Source organism: Gadus chalcogrammus, chromosome 3 (assembly GCF_026213295.1).
Source record: "Gadus chalcogrammus isolate NIFS_2021 chromosome 3, NIFS_Gcha_1.0, whole genome shotgun sequence".
NCBI classification, from domain to species: domain Eukaryota; kingdom Metazoa; phylum Chordata; class Actinopteri; order Gadiformes; family Gadidae; genus Gadus; species Gadus chalcogrammus.
Window position 1 is genome coordinate 19,960,636 of NC_079414.1, and position 18,049 is coordinate 19,978,684.

Sequence of the window (18,049 nt, forward strand, 5' to 3'; positions counted from 1 at the left end):
CGATGCAGTCTTTTAATAACCGTTTATATTATTTGCATGTGAAATAGAATACGTAAGGTGATAGATGGTTAATTGGATAGATCACCCTTCAAATGGATATCAAATATGTGTGTGTGTGTGTGTGAGAGAGAGAGAGAGAGAGAGAGAGAGAGAGAGAGAGAGAGAGAGAGAGAGAGAGACGCACACACAGACAGAGAGCGAGAGAAAGAGGGAGACACATAGGCCTACATACACAGACCGAGAGACAGAGAGAGAGCAAAAAAAAGCAACACAGTGTAGCAAACAGGGAAGCAGGTAAGCGGCGCGTGGAGCAGCCGGAAGCAGCAACAGCAGCAGCAGCAGCAACAGCAGCAGCATCGCGATTTGGACGTAGCGCGACAACCGGGAACCCGGCTGACATTCTTGCGGCCAGCGGGGTGGAGGATAGGAGGAGGGGGCACCTACACGGCAACGCATTCTCGCTGGCAGTCCGTCCCTCGCACAGGTTTTTCTCCCTCTCTCCATCTAAACCGTCGCTTCTTCGTCGTTAAGATGGCTGACCCAAGCAGCGACGACGGAGAGGCACCGGAGAGCGCGCGCGGCTTCGCCCGACAGGGAGCCCTTCGACAGAAGAACGTGCACGAAGTCAAGAACCACAAGTTCATCGCGCGCTTCTTTAAGCAGCCTACCTTTTGCAGCCACTGCACAGACTTTATATGGTGAGTTTGTCTGTGGAACGCGCGCGCACGCGCGCGATTGAGTGTGTATAATTGGGTGAGCAACCGACGCGGTGGTGTCTCCGTGTGGAAACGCTATAGAGACCGCAGGACACAGGTGATTCACTTGCTGCTGCGGATGTTTCAGAGGCCCTCCACGGGCGTACACACAGGCACAGCTGGGGCTCAACTCGGTCACATTGTAGCATAGGCTGTGATGTGCCGTGCCCTCATGTTGTACAATGCGACAATATCCCGGCCCTGTGGGCGATGTGTATCGGTTGCCGCAGAGCCGCCGTTGCGCTGCATGTTTTTTTTGGTGCCACATCCACCCGATATCCACCTCTGGTGTAGTAGGACAGGTGAAGGAATGCAGTTCAAGACACAGGCCCCACTGTTGCGGCAACAGCTGTGTGTGTGTGTGTGTGTGTGTGTGTGTGTGTGTGTGTGTGTGTGTGTGTGTGTGTGTGTGTGTGTGTGTGTGTGTGAGAGAGATATACATTGAGTGTGTGTGTGAGAGATTGAGCTGGTGTGTGTTCGTCTGAGAGAGAGATATACATGGAGAGTGTGTGTGTGCGTTTGAGAGAAAGATATAAGGTGTGTGTGTGAATGGAAGTCCAGTGATTTTATTGTATGCATTTGAATTGACAGCATCTCTATTTGTTTTGCAGGGGCTTCGGAAAGCAAGGATTTCAGTGCCAAGGTAAGCGCATGGCTCACTTCAAAACGTCTGTACTATCTATGGTTGTGTGGGAGGATGTTCAAAGTGTGATTAAAAAAATATGGGCGACCAGCCATTTAAGGGCTGTTGATGTGGTCCACCATATTGTCATGAGAAAGGCTGCATAGAACGCAGAGAGAAACTGTTCCGAGAGTGAGAATGTTCTCCAAGAACATTCTCACATTCTTGGCTGCAGAATAATTGAAGATCCAAGAGGGGCAGAACTGACTGGTGAAAGTTGAGCAGTCTTGCATAGGCCAGAGACAGATGGGCATTCAACTGAATTTGGATGAGCACCTTGGATGTCTGATTGCGTTATAGCCAAAGGAGAGGGGTGTGGAAGGATGGATGATTTATTTCAACACGTGTGCCATTGAGGCTTGTTTGCATGAACATAATGGCCCTCTTTTTTTCTTTCAAGAGAAAAGCCATTTGTGTTTTGTGTTTGTATAGCCCTCACTTTATGACGATGTTTTGCTTTCGGTATCTATTCCTTCCTCTAATTTGGATTTGTCTCAAACCGTAAACAATAGGTCACCAGCTGGTACTGTGGTGAACCTTTTAATGGCTGAGCTCCTAAAAAACAGACTGTGGTAGTCATTGGACAATGATTGAACAGGTAATTGGACATTTAGTAAGCGTTATGATTGGAATGATTTCGCACCGATTTCCCCTAGTGAAGACATTCTGTCGCCCTTTAGACGCGACTGTTGCAGACAGATCTCTGTGGTGATGCAGGAAACCCATCAATAGTTAGCAGAATTAACTCTTCTGTTGCTGTGCATGTGGGTGTGGGTGGGAGTGTGTGCAGAGAGTAGATAGTCATGCAGGCCGAATCCTTATTCCTCCGGTTATTAGCACATAAACACATTAGCACATTCAACACATGTGCCCACACATGCAGTTGGGTAAATGGATCAACATCAATAATGCAACAGTGGATCTTTGAGGTTTGGTGTGTGTCAATAATTAAGTAACAAAATTAATATGTAGGCACATTATATTATACTAGAGGTAGAGGAAAACACAGACAAGTACAAAAACTGACTTTATAAAAGCTACTCGATAGGTTCATTATATGGCTGGCAAGGAACTATTCATTGAAGAATGACTATCTAACACCAAAAACCATCAAGTGGCACAAAGTACATCCTTCAATTAGGCCTGGATAACCTGATATCGTTAGTTACTTAATCACATAAGAATAACAACAAGAAAATTGGTGTGAAGAAAATCTGCGTATGATGAAAACTAACGCAAATATGTTAGTTTCGTCATGTTCTCCTGCTATCCGCGGAAGAACGAGACGAAATCTAACGCAATTTTGTAAATTGACCAAGTTTAGGGATGGGAGAGGAGAAAGAGCAAAAGCTTGATGTATTTCAGAGTAAGAAATGCAACTGCATTGTCTGGCAGTGGAATGTAAAACCACGGTTCCAAACATGTGGTGACTGGAAACGCATGCATGCAAAAGTTGGTGGCCTACCCTTGTGGGTGTGTGCTAAAATTACCTTTGGTGTACCTGTTTTTTTTTGTAAAGATTTGAAAGCTAAATAATGATTCAATACTAACCTTACTTACCTTGGCTTGATTAAAAAAAATCCTCTTGCCGTGTCCACACGCCACGAGTCAACATGTTTTACACGTAAAGTATTTTTCTATCGGCATCATTAACGGCTACGTCGATACACTTTAATTTCTGTTAGGTGTCATAGGCATTGATCGAAGCCAGACAGTGGGTGAAATAGTATCCTGCCCATTGATTGCTCAGTAAACAACAACTGAAATAGTATCACTGCTATTGATTAGCAGGTCAGACAGTTATATTTAGATATTGATCAGTATTCTTTGATGACATACCTGTGGCTCGGCCAAAACAAGTTTCCTGCTTATCCAAGACCGCACGCTTATCCATGCATCTTAACCTGTAGTAAAATAACCCCAGTAATACATGCTGTATGTCAACCACCTCTTAATGTGGCAGTTAAAAATTCCATGCAAGTTTTTTTCGTCATTACGTTTTTTTTCGTCATTAAATATACTGCAACCATCATTGATAAAACCCTCAATCTCAGTGGGGTACATAAAGTGGCAAGACTTTATTCTGCATGGAAATGAAGATTTGTGAACGGTCCACGTGTGAACTACGTATATCCTCTGCTACGCATGGCCTGGTGGCTCACGAGTACGGTCATTTATTTTTCAGTTCCCCGATTACACTATGTTTAACCTCTGTGAGTGGTGAGAGGCTTCCTCTGCCTCTGTGTGCCTGACGCAAGCCTCCTGTTCAGACAGGCGGACGGGGACGGGGCTAGATATAAGCTAGATAACGCTCAGCTGACTGCACTCGGGAATGTTCCCTGATGTGACCATTCCCATGGAATACGACGGCATATATGAAGATACAATTACAGCCCAAGTGCTTCAGTTGTAATTGTATATTATATGAATATACAATTACAACTGAATGCTTCAGTTGTAATTGTAGTTAAATGCCTCCAACCCCCCTTGGATTTGATTTTGAATTTGCAACATAGTACCATCCTGTTTTGCTGCCTCTCTGGGCTCTGATTTGTCGAGAGAATGTGTTCAACTCAGCAGTTCCTTTTTAAGTCTCGTCTTCCTCTGTGGAAACAAACGACACTGATGTGTTGCTCGCAATTAAATGCAGCAGTTATGCTATCTGATGTAGCAAAAAAAAAGCGTAGTCTAGCCTAGCTGTTTTTCCCTTGGAATATAGTTGTTTATACATGAGCATACAATGCTCCAACCATTCAATGAGGATGAGCAACAGATACTGCTTAAGGAATAGCATCTTCACAAGTATCATATTCCTTTATAGAACAAAATCTATGTTTGATCCGCAGAGCTCCCTCAGGGACTAAGCCTCTACGGGCTCAAGAGGGGTTCTTCACGCCTTATCACTGTGCCTGAGAAAACTCCCCGATAAGAGTCAAATGTCCCCAAAGGTCAAGATGTACTTTTAAGGGCAACCAGAAGCTGATAAACATATCAACATGATGACTCACTGGTCCTGGTGTGGTGGATAGAAGTTTGCTGAATCAACTGTACTCATGGAATTTCAATTGAGAGTTAAGTTCCCCTGTGTGCATTATCTCGCCCTGCTGATGGAGCAAAGCAGTTTACTGAATGCTACTCGCATGTTGGACACACACGTTGGTAGAAATGGTCTTCCAAGGATTATGTAAAGACTTGAAGAAAATGCATGCATTAAGGTTAAGTGGTTTTATCCGTTGCAGAAAATTGAAATATTCTTTACTGCAAAGGTGAGGGTGTCAAGGCTTGGTTGACGATAAACCGTTTAAGTGTATTTGATCATCTAGCACATTAGTGGGCGGAACAGGGCTAGACGGGCCATGCGTCAATCTAACGACAAGAACTACAGTTATGCCTTAGAGTGGCATTGGAAGCTTGATAAATTCAAATTCATGTGTGTGTGTGCGTGTGCGTGTGTTGAGATGGCAAGTTGGATTGTGGAACATGATTCATGTGAACTTGTCAGCGACTTCATCCAATCTGATTTGTTGATAATGTTGTCTGTCCATTGAAGGCACTATAACTAGACTCCTCCCATAGCCAGGTTACTAAGCAACAGAGAAATTACCTTCTTGGCAGGTCACTAAGCCTGTTTGTCAATGGAATGTGTGTAGTCCTGTATGGATGACATCATGGTTTTATGAGCGTGTTTTTGAAGTCTGGCCCTCTTCCTCTATTCTATATGGCTGTTCCCCCCCGTCACTTCTATTTGCCATTACTGTTTACTCTTTCTGCCAACACACTTAATTAATTCCTCCATCCTTCACACACTGGCTCAAACCCAGCTATGCCCCCTACTCTTCCCCCACACACACACACGTACGCACACACTCTGACACGAACACAGACATATTTGTGTTTGTCTCTCTATACTCTGCCTTCATTGAGTTTCCATAACTTGCTGCTCTTCAGGATCCAGAGCGTGAATCCTGTCCAAACTGAGTGATGCATACATCTTGTTTTACTATAAACCAAAGGCAGCCTGGAGACGACGATCCACTTGTAATACTGTCTTTCTATAATCTCGTATAAGACCTGTTCAGTTCAATATTCACTATCGCGTTCAGAAACCGACTGGCAGTGAAGTTAGTCACCTGTGGCTGGGTGGGCTCCAGTGGGCTGAGATGTTACAAAGCTGAATGTGTGAGGATGAATGCGTGACGTCCTATCAGGAATAGCCCCCCCCCCCCCAGGACAGTGCTCACCGTATTAGTTACTCCTAACCTATAGCCTGGAATACTGGAAGGACAACGCTATAATCACACCCCTAAGAATGTCCCCCTCTCCACAGTTTGCATTATGTTAGTGTCTTGGGCTGGGTATTCTGGTCATTGTTTCTGTTTATTGTTTGTCGTTTGTGTTTTGTTGCTGTGTTGTTGGTTGAGGTTGAGCCCCAAGGATGAGTAATGGTCTGACTGTGATCTGTGTGGAACATTGACACAAGGATTAGTGCAGGCCCTTTCTTCTCACGTGCCACGCCTCCGGAGCCTTTTTCCAAGGTTGTGTAGAGGTAAAGCAAATGGTGCTAGGTTCAATATCATCCCCTGTGATGTATAGTGCCTGAGTCTAACCTGCTCCTTACTGACCTGTATCAGAACATCAATGTCATTTAACCATGTCTGAGCATCTGCTAAACGTCTTAACACTCATTGCAGATCAAATTAATGTTACTATTGATTTTGATTGAAAACATGTATTTACAAACAATTTGGGTATTGGTCATTGTATGATGTACTTCAAAGATCCCATGGAATGAAAATGTCACTTTCTGAGGTTTTCTCACATTAGAATGAGTTCCCCTAGCCTACTTATGCTCCCCCGGTAGCTAGTAATTTTGTTTGGTGTAAAACGAGCATTAGGCATTCTGCTCCGCTTTTAAAAAACGAAGCTCAGACGCCCCGATTTGGAATTTTCCCTGCATGTCGTCATAAGGGGAGATGCCACCTCCCCTTTCTCTGCCTTGCCAGCCCAGAGAAGGAACTTTGGCTTTGACTCCCTGAAGTAGGCTACATGAACTACGACATGGAGGAGAAAGGGATCATTGCCCGCGATTGTCTCCCGCTTGAGCCCCTCTTCCGCTTCCCACTGCCGAGGCGTTGGTCCCTCGGCAGCGAGTCTCCGGCGGGAGACAATCGCGGTCAACAATCGTGGGCAACAATCCTTTTCTCCTCCATGTCGTGGTTCAGTCTACTTCAGTTTGATGTGGATGTGGAAGAACTAGAGACGTTGGTGAACCCGACGCAGTCGTTTGAGATTCAGAATATCGTCTGGAGGCGCACACAGCTTTTGGCCTTGATAATATATATTAAATGAGATATCCATGTATAATATATTATTTAGATATAGAGCTCCAGGACTCCCGCCGGAGCACCTGGAGTGTTCTAGAATATTTACAAAACACGGCCAAAGGCTTTGTGCGCCTCGCCATTGTGATACATCCCCTGTAAGCAGAGCGCATGGTACCATGGCCGCAAGCTGCTCAGGGCCACACCTCCAACCTCCTCCTTGGCCATGCCTCCCTCCTCCTCATTTGCATTAAAGCTACCGACACCGAAACAGCGCGTTTGGGGAAAGCTCAATGTGCGACTGGTTCGTAGTGGCTGTAGTTCTGCACCACGGCTGAATTTCGGGAACGTCTTCAAATACTGTGTTAGGGGCCCAACAATATCTATATCAAAGCATCCATAAAGTAGCATGCCATGGGACCTTTAATTTATAAAAATTCTATTTCAGAATTTGTTATAGGGAAGGAGTCCTAGCAACATGCCGTGTGTAGTTTCAGTTTGTGTTTTAATTTGAAGGTGATCCTGAAAATAAATGTAAAAGTGTGTCAAATGTCCTATGATTGTCTCTCCCGTTCTCTCCCAGTGTGTTGCTTCGTGGTCCATAAACGCTGCCATGAGTTCGTCACCTTCTCCTGTCCGGGCGCAGACAAGGGGCCTGCGTCGGACGTAAGTGACGGAAACACAACTTATTCTTCTGTCTTGACGATCACCTCTGCATTATGGCTTGGATACTCAATGCATGAATGAAACACAATATATTTCTCTGTCTTAAAACTAACCTACTTTTTCAATTGGAATTATGTCTTGGATACTTAATGCATGAATGAAAAACAACAATCAATCTTAACACTAACCTCTTTTAGAATGGCATTCGGTCTTGGATGCTTAATGCATGAATGAAACAAAACATGTTCTTCTTTCTTGTTTTGTTGTGCGGTCTTGCATTTTGCTATCTTATGAATGCTTACAAAATGAAAACCTGAAGCCCAGATTCAGTACATTTAATGGGTTTGAGCTTCTCCTCTTCCACGGCTCAGCCCCTTCTGCTGATGAAATTTGATGTCAGATTGCCCTTATCCTCCTTGAACTCCTTAGCGCCTTCACCTTGACTTCCATCCATCCAGCCATCCATCTCTTCTTACTGGTGTTGCCATTTATAGTGTGCAAGTATACATATCAACCCATACTTCTTATCTATGCCATAACAAAAATATAAAAAACAATTTTGGATTGACATTTGCCCGCAATATTGAAGAAGACTAGTGCATCATCAAAACAAACGTTCTATCTGCTCCCATTCATCACAAACTGGGCTGATCTCGCTGTAGCCATTAGGTTATGCTACCTTAAAGACATGCTACCTTAAAGACGTGCTACTGAAGAAAAAGCCATACAAAGCCTTAACCTTTACAGCTTGCCACACCTTCTTAAATGGCAATCATCCTCTTTTTTTAAAGGCAGGAAGGATAACTTCTATTTTATTTGCTTAGGTATGATGGTTCCTGGCTGGCCGGTCTGACAGCTTTTTCTGTGTTTCTTTTAGCTGAGAACGCCTTCATTACGTCTACTTGAATGGGGCAGACTTTGGATGGGAATAGTGCACAAACAGGAATTGCGTGAGCAGTGTCTTTCTGGCACTGATCTTGAGAAGGAAAGATAATCCGATCTAAGTCCAATTCCCACCATTGGGACATGTCCCAACAAAACACTATGGAAGCCTAGGAGCAGTTTACTAAACACAACCAGACAACAGACTTCAAATCTTACAATGCTGTCTTCCATGTCAGAATCCTTTTGGATTGAATGTAAACATGCACAATCTTTGATAGTGCATACTATTTGTATCTGCATTATGGCCAAACAAATGAATCTAATACCAGTATTTTGAAACAACCTTGGATCATTTGGAAGTAATTGGCAATGTGAACATGACATTTTCACAAGTTAGCCACCCAGGCTTGTTTCACAATGCTTTTAACAAAGGGTGAACTAACCCGTATGAACCACATTGTGATCTAGGAACTTCTAAGATGTATAAAACGTTATTTGACCTGATCCTCATACCACTGGCTTATTGCTCAAAACTTTGCCATAAGGTTTCAAGTCTCAAGGAGCTATACAATTGCACATACCTGGCCCATGGCAGAATGGACCAAGATAACCTCAACATTGGGTAGCAAACTGGGACAAAGTTGCCTTAGGCTCAATGTATTTATGTGGCAATTACTACAGGCCCTGACATTCTCACCTGTTCCCACCCACTTCCCCCTCTTCACCAACCCATTTCAACATAATTAAGGGCATTTAAACAACACAATGACAAGCGGTAGCTTGTTGGATTTGTTTTACGATTCTAAACTGATAGACAATCAAATTGTTAAAAAAAAAAATCGGAAAGCTTAAATATATAAAATGTTTTTTCGTAAAATGGCTAGTGTGTAACCAAAGTAAAATGTACAACAACCAACCAGCGGACTATCTGATGCAGCGGGGTCCACGATGAGATAATATCAAATTCTCAGGGAGGGCTGCGGGTGGAGCCAAGATGGGAGCACTTAGAAAGAGCAGACTGTTCGCCATGTGATTTTTGATTCAGTTAATGTGTGTCTGACTAGAATTTACATAAATCATCAACAATATTGAACGAATTGAGGCCTACATGTAATCACTTCTTTAACAGCAAACATGGCCTATTTCCTTCAATCTAAGCCTGTGGCCGTCACCTGGTTATCTGTTTTTTTTCCATATACAAAAGCTCTATAAGCTGAATCATCTCTTCACCTGGCCTATGTCTTAAATCAAGAATGAATCTGAACAGTTAGCTGCTTGCATTCAGGGCTACTGTTTCCTCAGAAATACGATAGCGTAGGTACATTTGATATTTTTTTGTATTTATCCAGGGATTCTACCAGTTGGATTTGAGGTGCCTTTTGTCTCAGGACCATACCCTATTGAAACTTAATGAATTGACAGAAACTCTTTCAGTCTGAGGAGTAATGATGTCTGACATAGATGTCTGATTTTTTACCGCAAATGTCTTTTGTTCCCTCTTTCTGTTGTGACTCAAGAGAGTACATATAAGGACTATCTCACTTTGAGGAAGTATGAGCAGAATAGAAAGTTGAATTGAAACTAAAAAAGAGAAAATGAATGTAGGCTCTGGCTGATTTGGATCAGTTAACCCCTGATTTTAGTCAGATTCACGATATAAATGTTAGTCACCATATGTATTATCTTACTCTCGCTTCATAAATCTTTTTTGGATAGGCTATCCAAAAAAAAGGGATAAAAATCCCTTTTTCCGTGGCTCAGGTTAAATATAGATTTTGCAGCCAATAATTAACCACGGTGCTGATGAATGTTGATATTAATAAATATGGTGAGATCAGCACGGCCTTTGTCCTTCCCTACACACACACACACACACACACACACACACACACACACACACACACACACACACACACAGGCACACACAGGCACACACAGGCACACACACACAGGTACACGCGCAGGCACGCACAAACAAAATACTTTATGACCTCAGAGTTTTGCCGCCTGGTTGCTTTCTACTTAATGAACCAGTTTCCCTTTGAGGGACACACACAGACACATACATATATTGCAATATTGGGGCAGCGATGCAACTCCCAGCCGTTAGTCATGTGATATATCCTTATCGCTGCGCTTTGTCAATTTGTGTAACCCCCCCCATCTCCCTTGGCAGGAGCCTTAAACACACAAATATTTGTGGCCATTCAGCCTTGAACGACCTGCTTTATGGTGAACTTTACCCTCTTCTCCTTCCTCCTGTGTTCTCTCCCTCTCTCTACTATCCACCTTCCCTCTGCAGGACCCTCGTAGTAAACACAAGTTTAAAGTCCACACCTACTCCAGTCCCACCTTCTGCGACCACTGTGGCTCTCTCCTCTATGGCTTGCTACACCAGGGCATGAAATGTGACCGTATGTACCCCCCTCCCCCCACAACACCACAACACCACCACCACCATGTCTCGTCAACAGCCTCTGTCTCTCCTCCGTCTTCTCTTGTATCTCGTGTAACTGATGACTAAGTATGTATTCCCGGGAATAGCTATCTCGTTTTCTTTTTCTGTAAGCGCCAGTGGGGCTTCCTCTTTCCTCTGGATTTACAATAAAAATGCACAGCGCTATATTTAGCTGCTCACTGTTAAATTTGAGGAAGTCGCTTTTTTTCTTCTAAATCAACCCCCCCTCCTCCCCACCTCAAAGGGAATGCCAATAATCGCAGCATTCTGCCCTCTAGTGGGCATAGGGGATAAAACATGTATTTATATTTCTCTTCCTGTTTATTCAAGCGTAATCTTTTCTGCTATGTTTATTTACTCTACTCGTAATAGATATGTTTAAAACTATCATAACAATATGATAACATGGGACAACCCTTATCTTGATGAATAAGTGAAAAAGATGTGTTCGAATGTATTGACCACACCTTTTCTTTCCCATCTTCCCAGACTGCATGATGAACATCCACAAGCGGTGTGTGGCTAATGTCCCCAGCCTGTGTGGAACAGACCACACGGAGAGGAGAGGACGCATCTACATCACTGCCAAGATGGTGGAGGAAGCTCTCACTGTCACGGGTAGAGATCTCTCGCTCTCTCGCTCTCGCCCTCTCCTGAATGCAAAACAGTCTTGATATTGACAGAGATGCCTTAATACTATCCTCTTAAAGGTATGCATGAAACTCGAAAGTCCATTAGTTAATCAATAGGCCAACGATTGCTCCACTTAGAACAAGACCTCTGTAGGGCGGCGGACCTCTGTAGGGCGGAGGACCTCTGTAGGGCGGAGGTCCTCTGTAGGGCGGAGGACCTCTGTAGGGCGGAGGACCTCTGTAGGGCGGAGGTCCTCTGTATTTCTAGCGATGCTTTCTCTGCCTCTACCTGTCCCTCCGATCCACTCCCCTCCAGCTTCCTCATGCTCCAAAAAAGGATGAACTACATAAAGCTGCAGTTATAGCAAGCACACACTCCTGCAAAGGATTAGTATGATTGATATGTATCTTGCTTGCTGTACCCTGTACCTAACTTGCTGTACCCTGTACAGCAAGTTAGAAGCAGCCTCATGTCCTGTAGGAGACGGTGGACAAGACGACGTGTGATGATCTCTTTGATCTTCACACTCTGTCTCTCTGTCTCTCTGTCTCTCTCTCTCTCTCTTTCTCTCTCTCTCTCTCTCTCTCTCTCACTCTCTTCCCCCAATCTCTCTCTCCCCCCCTGCAGTCCAAGAGGCCAGGAATCTGGTTCCCATGGACCCCAACGGCCTGTCAGACCCCTACGTCAAGCTGAAGCTGATCCCAGACCCCAAAAGCGAGAGCAAGCAGAAAACCAAGACCATCAAATGCTGCCTCAACCCAACGTGGAACGAGACCTTCATTTTGTGAGTCCTCCTCCTCGTTATCACTATCATTACCAGAACTGGGGCACAGTGACTCAACCCAGGGGCCATCCACTTTAAAGAGCCACTATAACAGACCAAGATGTTGCTATAGCTGCTCATGAATAAACAGGAGCCGGGTTTATATTTGGCATGGGTTTTTCAGAATTGCGACTGTATAGAGAGGCTCTGAGGTAACTGGAGCACATTGGACTGACCCTGTCCCAATTTCTGTCTTTGTCCGTTACGACCGCGTTCATTTCTGGGTCGCCTCCACAGAGGAACTAGGACTGTGTTAGCTTCGTTATGTACCAGTTTGTTTTGTGTTCAGCGAGTGCAGTTTATGCTACCACAAAAATGTTTTAAAATGGGTGCCATATTAAAACATTTGGTTTGAACTACCATTTAACAAGAACTCTTGATGCACCCTTCATCTTCGATACTATTCTGATTGTTGCTACATGACTGTGTTCCTTTGACCCATTTGTTTTGATCCTCCTCATCCACCCGACAGCAAGTTGAAAGATACGGACAAAGACCGCCGGCTGTCCGTAGAGATCTGGGACTGGGACCTGACCAGCAGAAACGACTTCATGGGCTCCCTCTCTTTCGGCATCTCAGAGCTCCAGAAACAAGCAGTAGATGGATGGTAAGAGGTTGTGTGGCGAAGGCTGTGCCAGGACCATCTGGACCTCCATGATGTCTATTTCCCCGACCATGCCTGACCATGGGTTCTCCTCCGGTCTTCTCTGAACGTGACTCCTAGGTTCAAGCTCCTGGGACAGGAGGAAGGAGAATATTTTAATGTCCCCGTGCAGCCAGAAGGTGAAGAGGGAAACGAGGAGCTACGCCAAAAGTTTGAGGTTTGAGATTTTTGTTTGTAGATATACACAAGGGGTGGGCCGCCATTGTACTAGTTAACTAGTTATATGTAACGACTCTCAGTGAGTCTCTTAAAGGTGACTTATTATATCACCAGGTGTGAGTGCGATTCGCCGTTACAAGCCGTTTTGAATATCGGCCTCTTCTGACATCACAAGTGGGCGTGTCCACCTAGATGTGTGATGGATAGATCAGTCTACCAGCCTACCCAGTGGACTGTAGCAAACGTTGCTCATCTATCCGTCATACATCGCGGTGGACACGCCCACCTATGATGTCATGACATCATAGGCAGATTTTCAAAACAGCTTGTAGCGGCTTATCACACACCTGGTGGTATAATATGTCACCTTTAACAACGGTGTTTTGAATTCATAAGCATATCTAAATATTAAGCGATATTGGGTAGAATTCCCCATAATTATTGTGATAATCGCACCTCCCTTTATATATTTCAACATTAGCTAACAACCGCACAAACTGTTGACCTGAGGCCCATATGTGTTTTATGGGCCTATCCAGTGACCCTTCTCGTCTGTCTCTACTCCAGAGGGCCCGGGTGGGCCCAGGGAAGTCCAGTGGGGGGGGGGACTCCTCTTCCTCGGTGTGTAGGTACGACAGCAACGGAAACCAGGACCGCGTCAAGCTGTCTGACTTCACCTTCATCATGGTGCTGGGCAAGGGCAGCTTCGGGAAGGTGGGTCCGGTGCAAGCCGACACACCATACACAGACACACTGCTACGACGAGATCCATTAGTGGAGGACTCTGAGATGTGTGACTCGTTCTCTAATTGAAACGTCACATTAACGATCGGTAACAAAGGCCCGATAATCATTAGGGTTGAACGATTTATCAAATTAACTCGACTTGTAATGTAATACAACGCGATTTTCAAATCGCAAAGGCTGCGATTTAAAATATAAATAAAAAAGAATTTAACAGTTCAATAGTTAAATAAAGATGTTGACCGCTTCCAATGTTGTGTTGGTCATACCATAGAATGAGTTATGCTTGTTTAGTGAATAATACAAAACAAAAGTCTCTAAAAGACTCAATATTGGTCGAAATAATCGCAATTCGATTATTTCCCCAAATCGTTCAGCCTTAATTATCACGGATTCAGGTGAGAAAAAAAACGATTGAGCTGAAGCTATAGCACCCTGCGCTTTGCGTTCCTCCCCAGGTGATGCTAGCCGAGCGCAAGGGCGCAGAGGAGCTGTACGCCATCAAGATCCTGAAGAAGGACGTGGTGATCCAGGACGACGACGTGGAGTGCACCATGGTGGAGAAGAGGGTGCTGGCCCTGTCCGGGAAGCCACCCTTCCTCACCCATTTGCACTCCTGCTTCCAGACCATGGTAGGGATGACCCCCCCCCTTTCCCCAAAACAGGGTCCCCCCCCCAAACCAAACCTGTCACACAAACCTGTAGCCATCCTTGAGAAAGACCCTGCTCCTTGATGACGTGCAACTGCGTAAAGTCTCCTTAGTCAAAAGCAGCTGCTAATAAACGAGTTGATAGTAGTTCAGATTGTTGCAGAACACACAAGCTAGTGCACAATGTCTTGAACAGATAAAGATTGGTATTGGGTTGTTTGTTTGTCGTCCCCTAGGACCGGCTGTACTTTGTGATGGAGTACATTAACGGTGGAGACCTGATGTACCAGATCCAGCAGGTGGGCAAGTTCAAGGAGCCCCACGCTGTGTAAGTACCACGCACACACACGCACACACGCGCGCACATGCCGACACACACTGGCACGGCGGGAGAATATGAATCTTGGATCCATTGGTCCTACTATGTTATGGCAGAACTTCTGGGGGCACTGCTAAGGGCCTGGGTGAACATAAGCGCCCAGTTCTCCCAGATTTGAGCCGATCTATCGTGATTTGTCAGACTAGGACAAATAAGCCTTGGACTTAAACGACTTTTAAAGATAAATAGGTAGCTGAAGCGAGCAAAATAAGTATACATTCTTCTAAAAACAATGATTTCATTTGGGGTTTTTTTGGTCGCTTTACAAACGTGAAGTGAAATACGGGCTCTGTGTGCTTCGACGATGCGAAACGAATCGAAAGCAAATGTGCTTGCGAACCATATACATGCTCACCCTGACACGGGTACACGAATGCAACCAGTCGTTCTCCCGTTGCCCTAAAGGTTCTACGCTGCCGAGATCGCCATCGGCCTTTTCTTCCTGCACTCCAAAGGCATCGTCTATCGGTGAGTCCAACGTCACACAGGCCACGCCCACGCCTGGTGTCGCGGGTTCACCTACAAACTAAACACACTTGCATCCCCCTCTTCTCAGGGACCTGAAGCTGGACAACGTCATGCTGGACTCGGAGGGACATATAAAGATTGCTGACTTCGGCATGTGCAAGGAGAACATGCTGGACGGGGTCACCACCAAGACCTTCTGCGGCACACCGGACTACATCGCCCCCGAGGTGAGGCTCTGGGCCTGAGCTTGTGTTCTGCTGAACTCGCCCCTCCGTTGGCGTAGTTTTTTTAGTCAAGGATATTTGTGGACCCAAAACAGACATCAATGTATTTGTTGAGCAATTGCATTCATTTGGATTAATGTGTGTGTGTGTGTGTGTGTGTGTGTGTGTGTGTGTGTGTGTGTGTGTGTGTGTGTGTGTGTGTGTGTGTGTGTGTGTGTGTGTGTGTGTGTGTGTGTGTGTGTGTGTGTGTGTGTGTGTGTGTGCGTGCGTCAATCTAACAACAAAAACTACTGTTATGCCTTAGAGTGGCATTGGAAGCTTGATAAATTCAAATTCATTCATTGGTGTGTGTGTGTCTGTTTGTGTGCGACTACAAATCCTGTATCCCTGCTTTGCTATGTTCAGATCATAGCCTACCAGCCGTACGGGAGATCTGTGGACTGGTGGGCGTTTGGAGTGCTGCTCTACGAGATGCTTGCAGGACAGGTGTGTGTGTTGCGTGTGCGATGTATGGATTCATAAAGTCATCTTTATTCTGTTAAGACTGTTTGGAATTGTGTCAAGGTGTACGTGTAAACTCATTGGAGTTGATCTGCGCTTTGGCCCTTCCCAGCCGCCGTTTGATGGAGAGGATGAGGACGAGCTATTCCAGTCCATCATGGAGCACCATGTGTCCTACCCCAAGTCCATGTCCAAAGAGGCCGTCGCCATCTGCAAAGGGGTAAAGATGCAAACTGCGACGCATGAAAAATAAAACGGAAAAACTATTACAAATACAAATTTTGAATGCAAATGAATGCAAATCTGGCCAAACCTGGTAGAAAGAAAAACCAATCGGACAAAAGTGCAGATTTCTCTCAGTCCCTTCACATCATAATTCAGTCTATTTTGGATCATATTGCTCAGTCGAGCCTTAACCTTTTGTCGCCAGCATTATTAATACAATTCGGCTGACTGTGGCATTCCTTGGTTATCATGAACCTAACCTCCCTGACCCAGGTTCTGATTGGTCCTAGCCTTTCTATGTTTTAACAGGATCGAGGCCAGGCTGATCTTGTGAACTCGGGGATCAGGATGAAATAAAAGTTGACCAAGTGCTTTAACATGCCCAATGAACACAATTACTTTGATATATAACTGTGTGTGTGTGTGTGTGTGTGTGTGTGTGTGTGTGTGTGTGTGTGTGTGTGTGTCAGCTGATGACCAAGCACCCAGGGAAGCGTCTGGGGTGTGGACCGGAGGGGGAGAGGGACATAAAGGAGCATGCCTTCTTCCGCTACATCGACTGGGAGAAGCTGGAGAACAAGGAGGTCCAGCCGCCATTCAAACCTAAATCGGTAAGTGTGACAAAAACGCATCCTGATGATCAATTACAATTATGAATCTTTTTTTTTTATATATAATATTACGTATATAGCGCTTTTTGTATAATGTGTATACGCTCCATGACATCAGGTAAGTTAAACAGATCCACTCATCCTTGACCCAAGTCCCAACCGTCTTTTCCGCCATTGGTCACTGCAAGAGGAAACCAATTCCAAGAATTGCAGTCACCAATGATGAAACTGATACGCCATTGGCTCACATATGGACCAATGGAAATCCACAGTCTCTGCTGAGACTGATTTTGATTGGTTGATATCATGTTTTAGTGGTCTCTCTTTCCCCCCCCCCCCCCCCCCTTGTTTGTTTGTTTTCGTTCCATCCATCATCCCATCATACTCACGCCATCCCTTCATATCTCTCTCTTTTTCTGTCTCTCTATCGCTCTCGCTCTCTCGCTCTCTCGCTCTCTCTCGCTCTCTCTCGCTCTCTCTTTTGTCTCTCCTTTTGTTTCCCCCCATGGCAGTGCGGGCGTGACGCGGAGAACTTTGACCGTTTTTTCACACGCCACCCCCCCGTGCTGACCCCCCCAGACCAGGAGCTTATAGCCAACCTGGACCAGGAAGAATTCAACGGCTTCTCATTTGTTAACTGCGAGTTCTCCCTCACGAGTCACTGACCATATCCCACCAATCAGGGCCCGGCCCGGCCCCCTCGCCCCCCCCCCCACCCCCACCCCCCCCCCCCCCACCCCACCCCACCCCGCCTCCTCATGTCATGTCCGGGCTGCCTCAACACGGTTTAAAATAACCATTGAACATTTCACCAACACGTAGAACCGAACATGCCAGATCTCCTCTTCTGTGTAAGCATCATATCCTACAAGGGTGTTGAGGGGGGGGGGGGGGGGGAACGCGACATATTTAGGGAAATGTTCCTAGTAGGCTAGGAAGCCACTGTTTACCGTGAGTAATTATTTGATGCTTAAAAGCTGCCCTGAGAGCTAAGACCATATCATCAAGCTCTTCCAACCTTATTATTAAGTGCAGGAGTTAGGCTTTTGACTTGAAGTCCAGCAACTCTGCGGCATGCATGTGGCACGTTCATCTGTATTGGGTGTCCTCCTGTTCGGAAAAGATAATTCCGACTAGTTAACGTTCAGGGCCGATCTGTGCCTGAACTGTCTTAGTGACGCGATTGACATGTTGTAAACTG

General features: G+C 45.3%; 1 protein-coding gene across 1 annotated transcript; it reads left to right on the forward strand.

Annotated features, from left to right (window-relative positions):
* The first annotated feature begins 221 nt into the window (after positions 1 to 221).
* Positions 222 to 17,549, forward strand: LOC130379562 (protein kinase C beta type). The gene is made up of 17 exons (XM_056586493.1): positions 222 to 698; positions 1,367 to 1,398; positions 7,342 to 7,424; positions 10,612 to 10,723; positions 11,257 to 11,385; positions 12,028 to 12,184; positions 12,696 to 12,830; positions 12,948 to 13,044; positions 13,614 to 13,760; positions 14,249 to 14,422; positions 14,677 to 14,768; positions 15,225 to 15,287; positions 15,376 to 15,514; positions 15,917 to 15,997; positions 16,125 to 16,232; positions 16,708 to 16,848; positions 17,361 to 17,549. The coding sequence occupies exons 1-17, from the start codon at positions 532 to 534 to the stop codon at positions 17,511 to 17,513; spliced, it is 2,010 nt and encodes a 669-aa protein (XP_056442468.1). The 5' UTR covers positions 222 to 531; the 3' UTR covers positions 17,514 to 17,549.
* Positions 17,550 to 18,049: the final 500 nt, after the last annotated feature.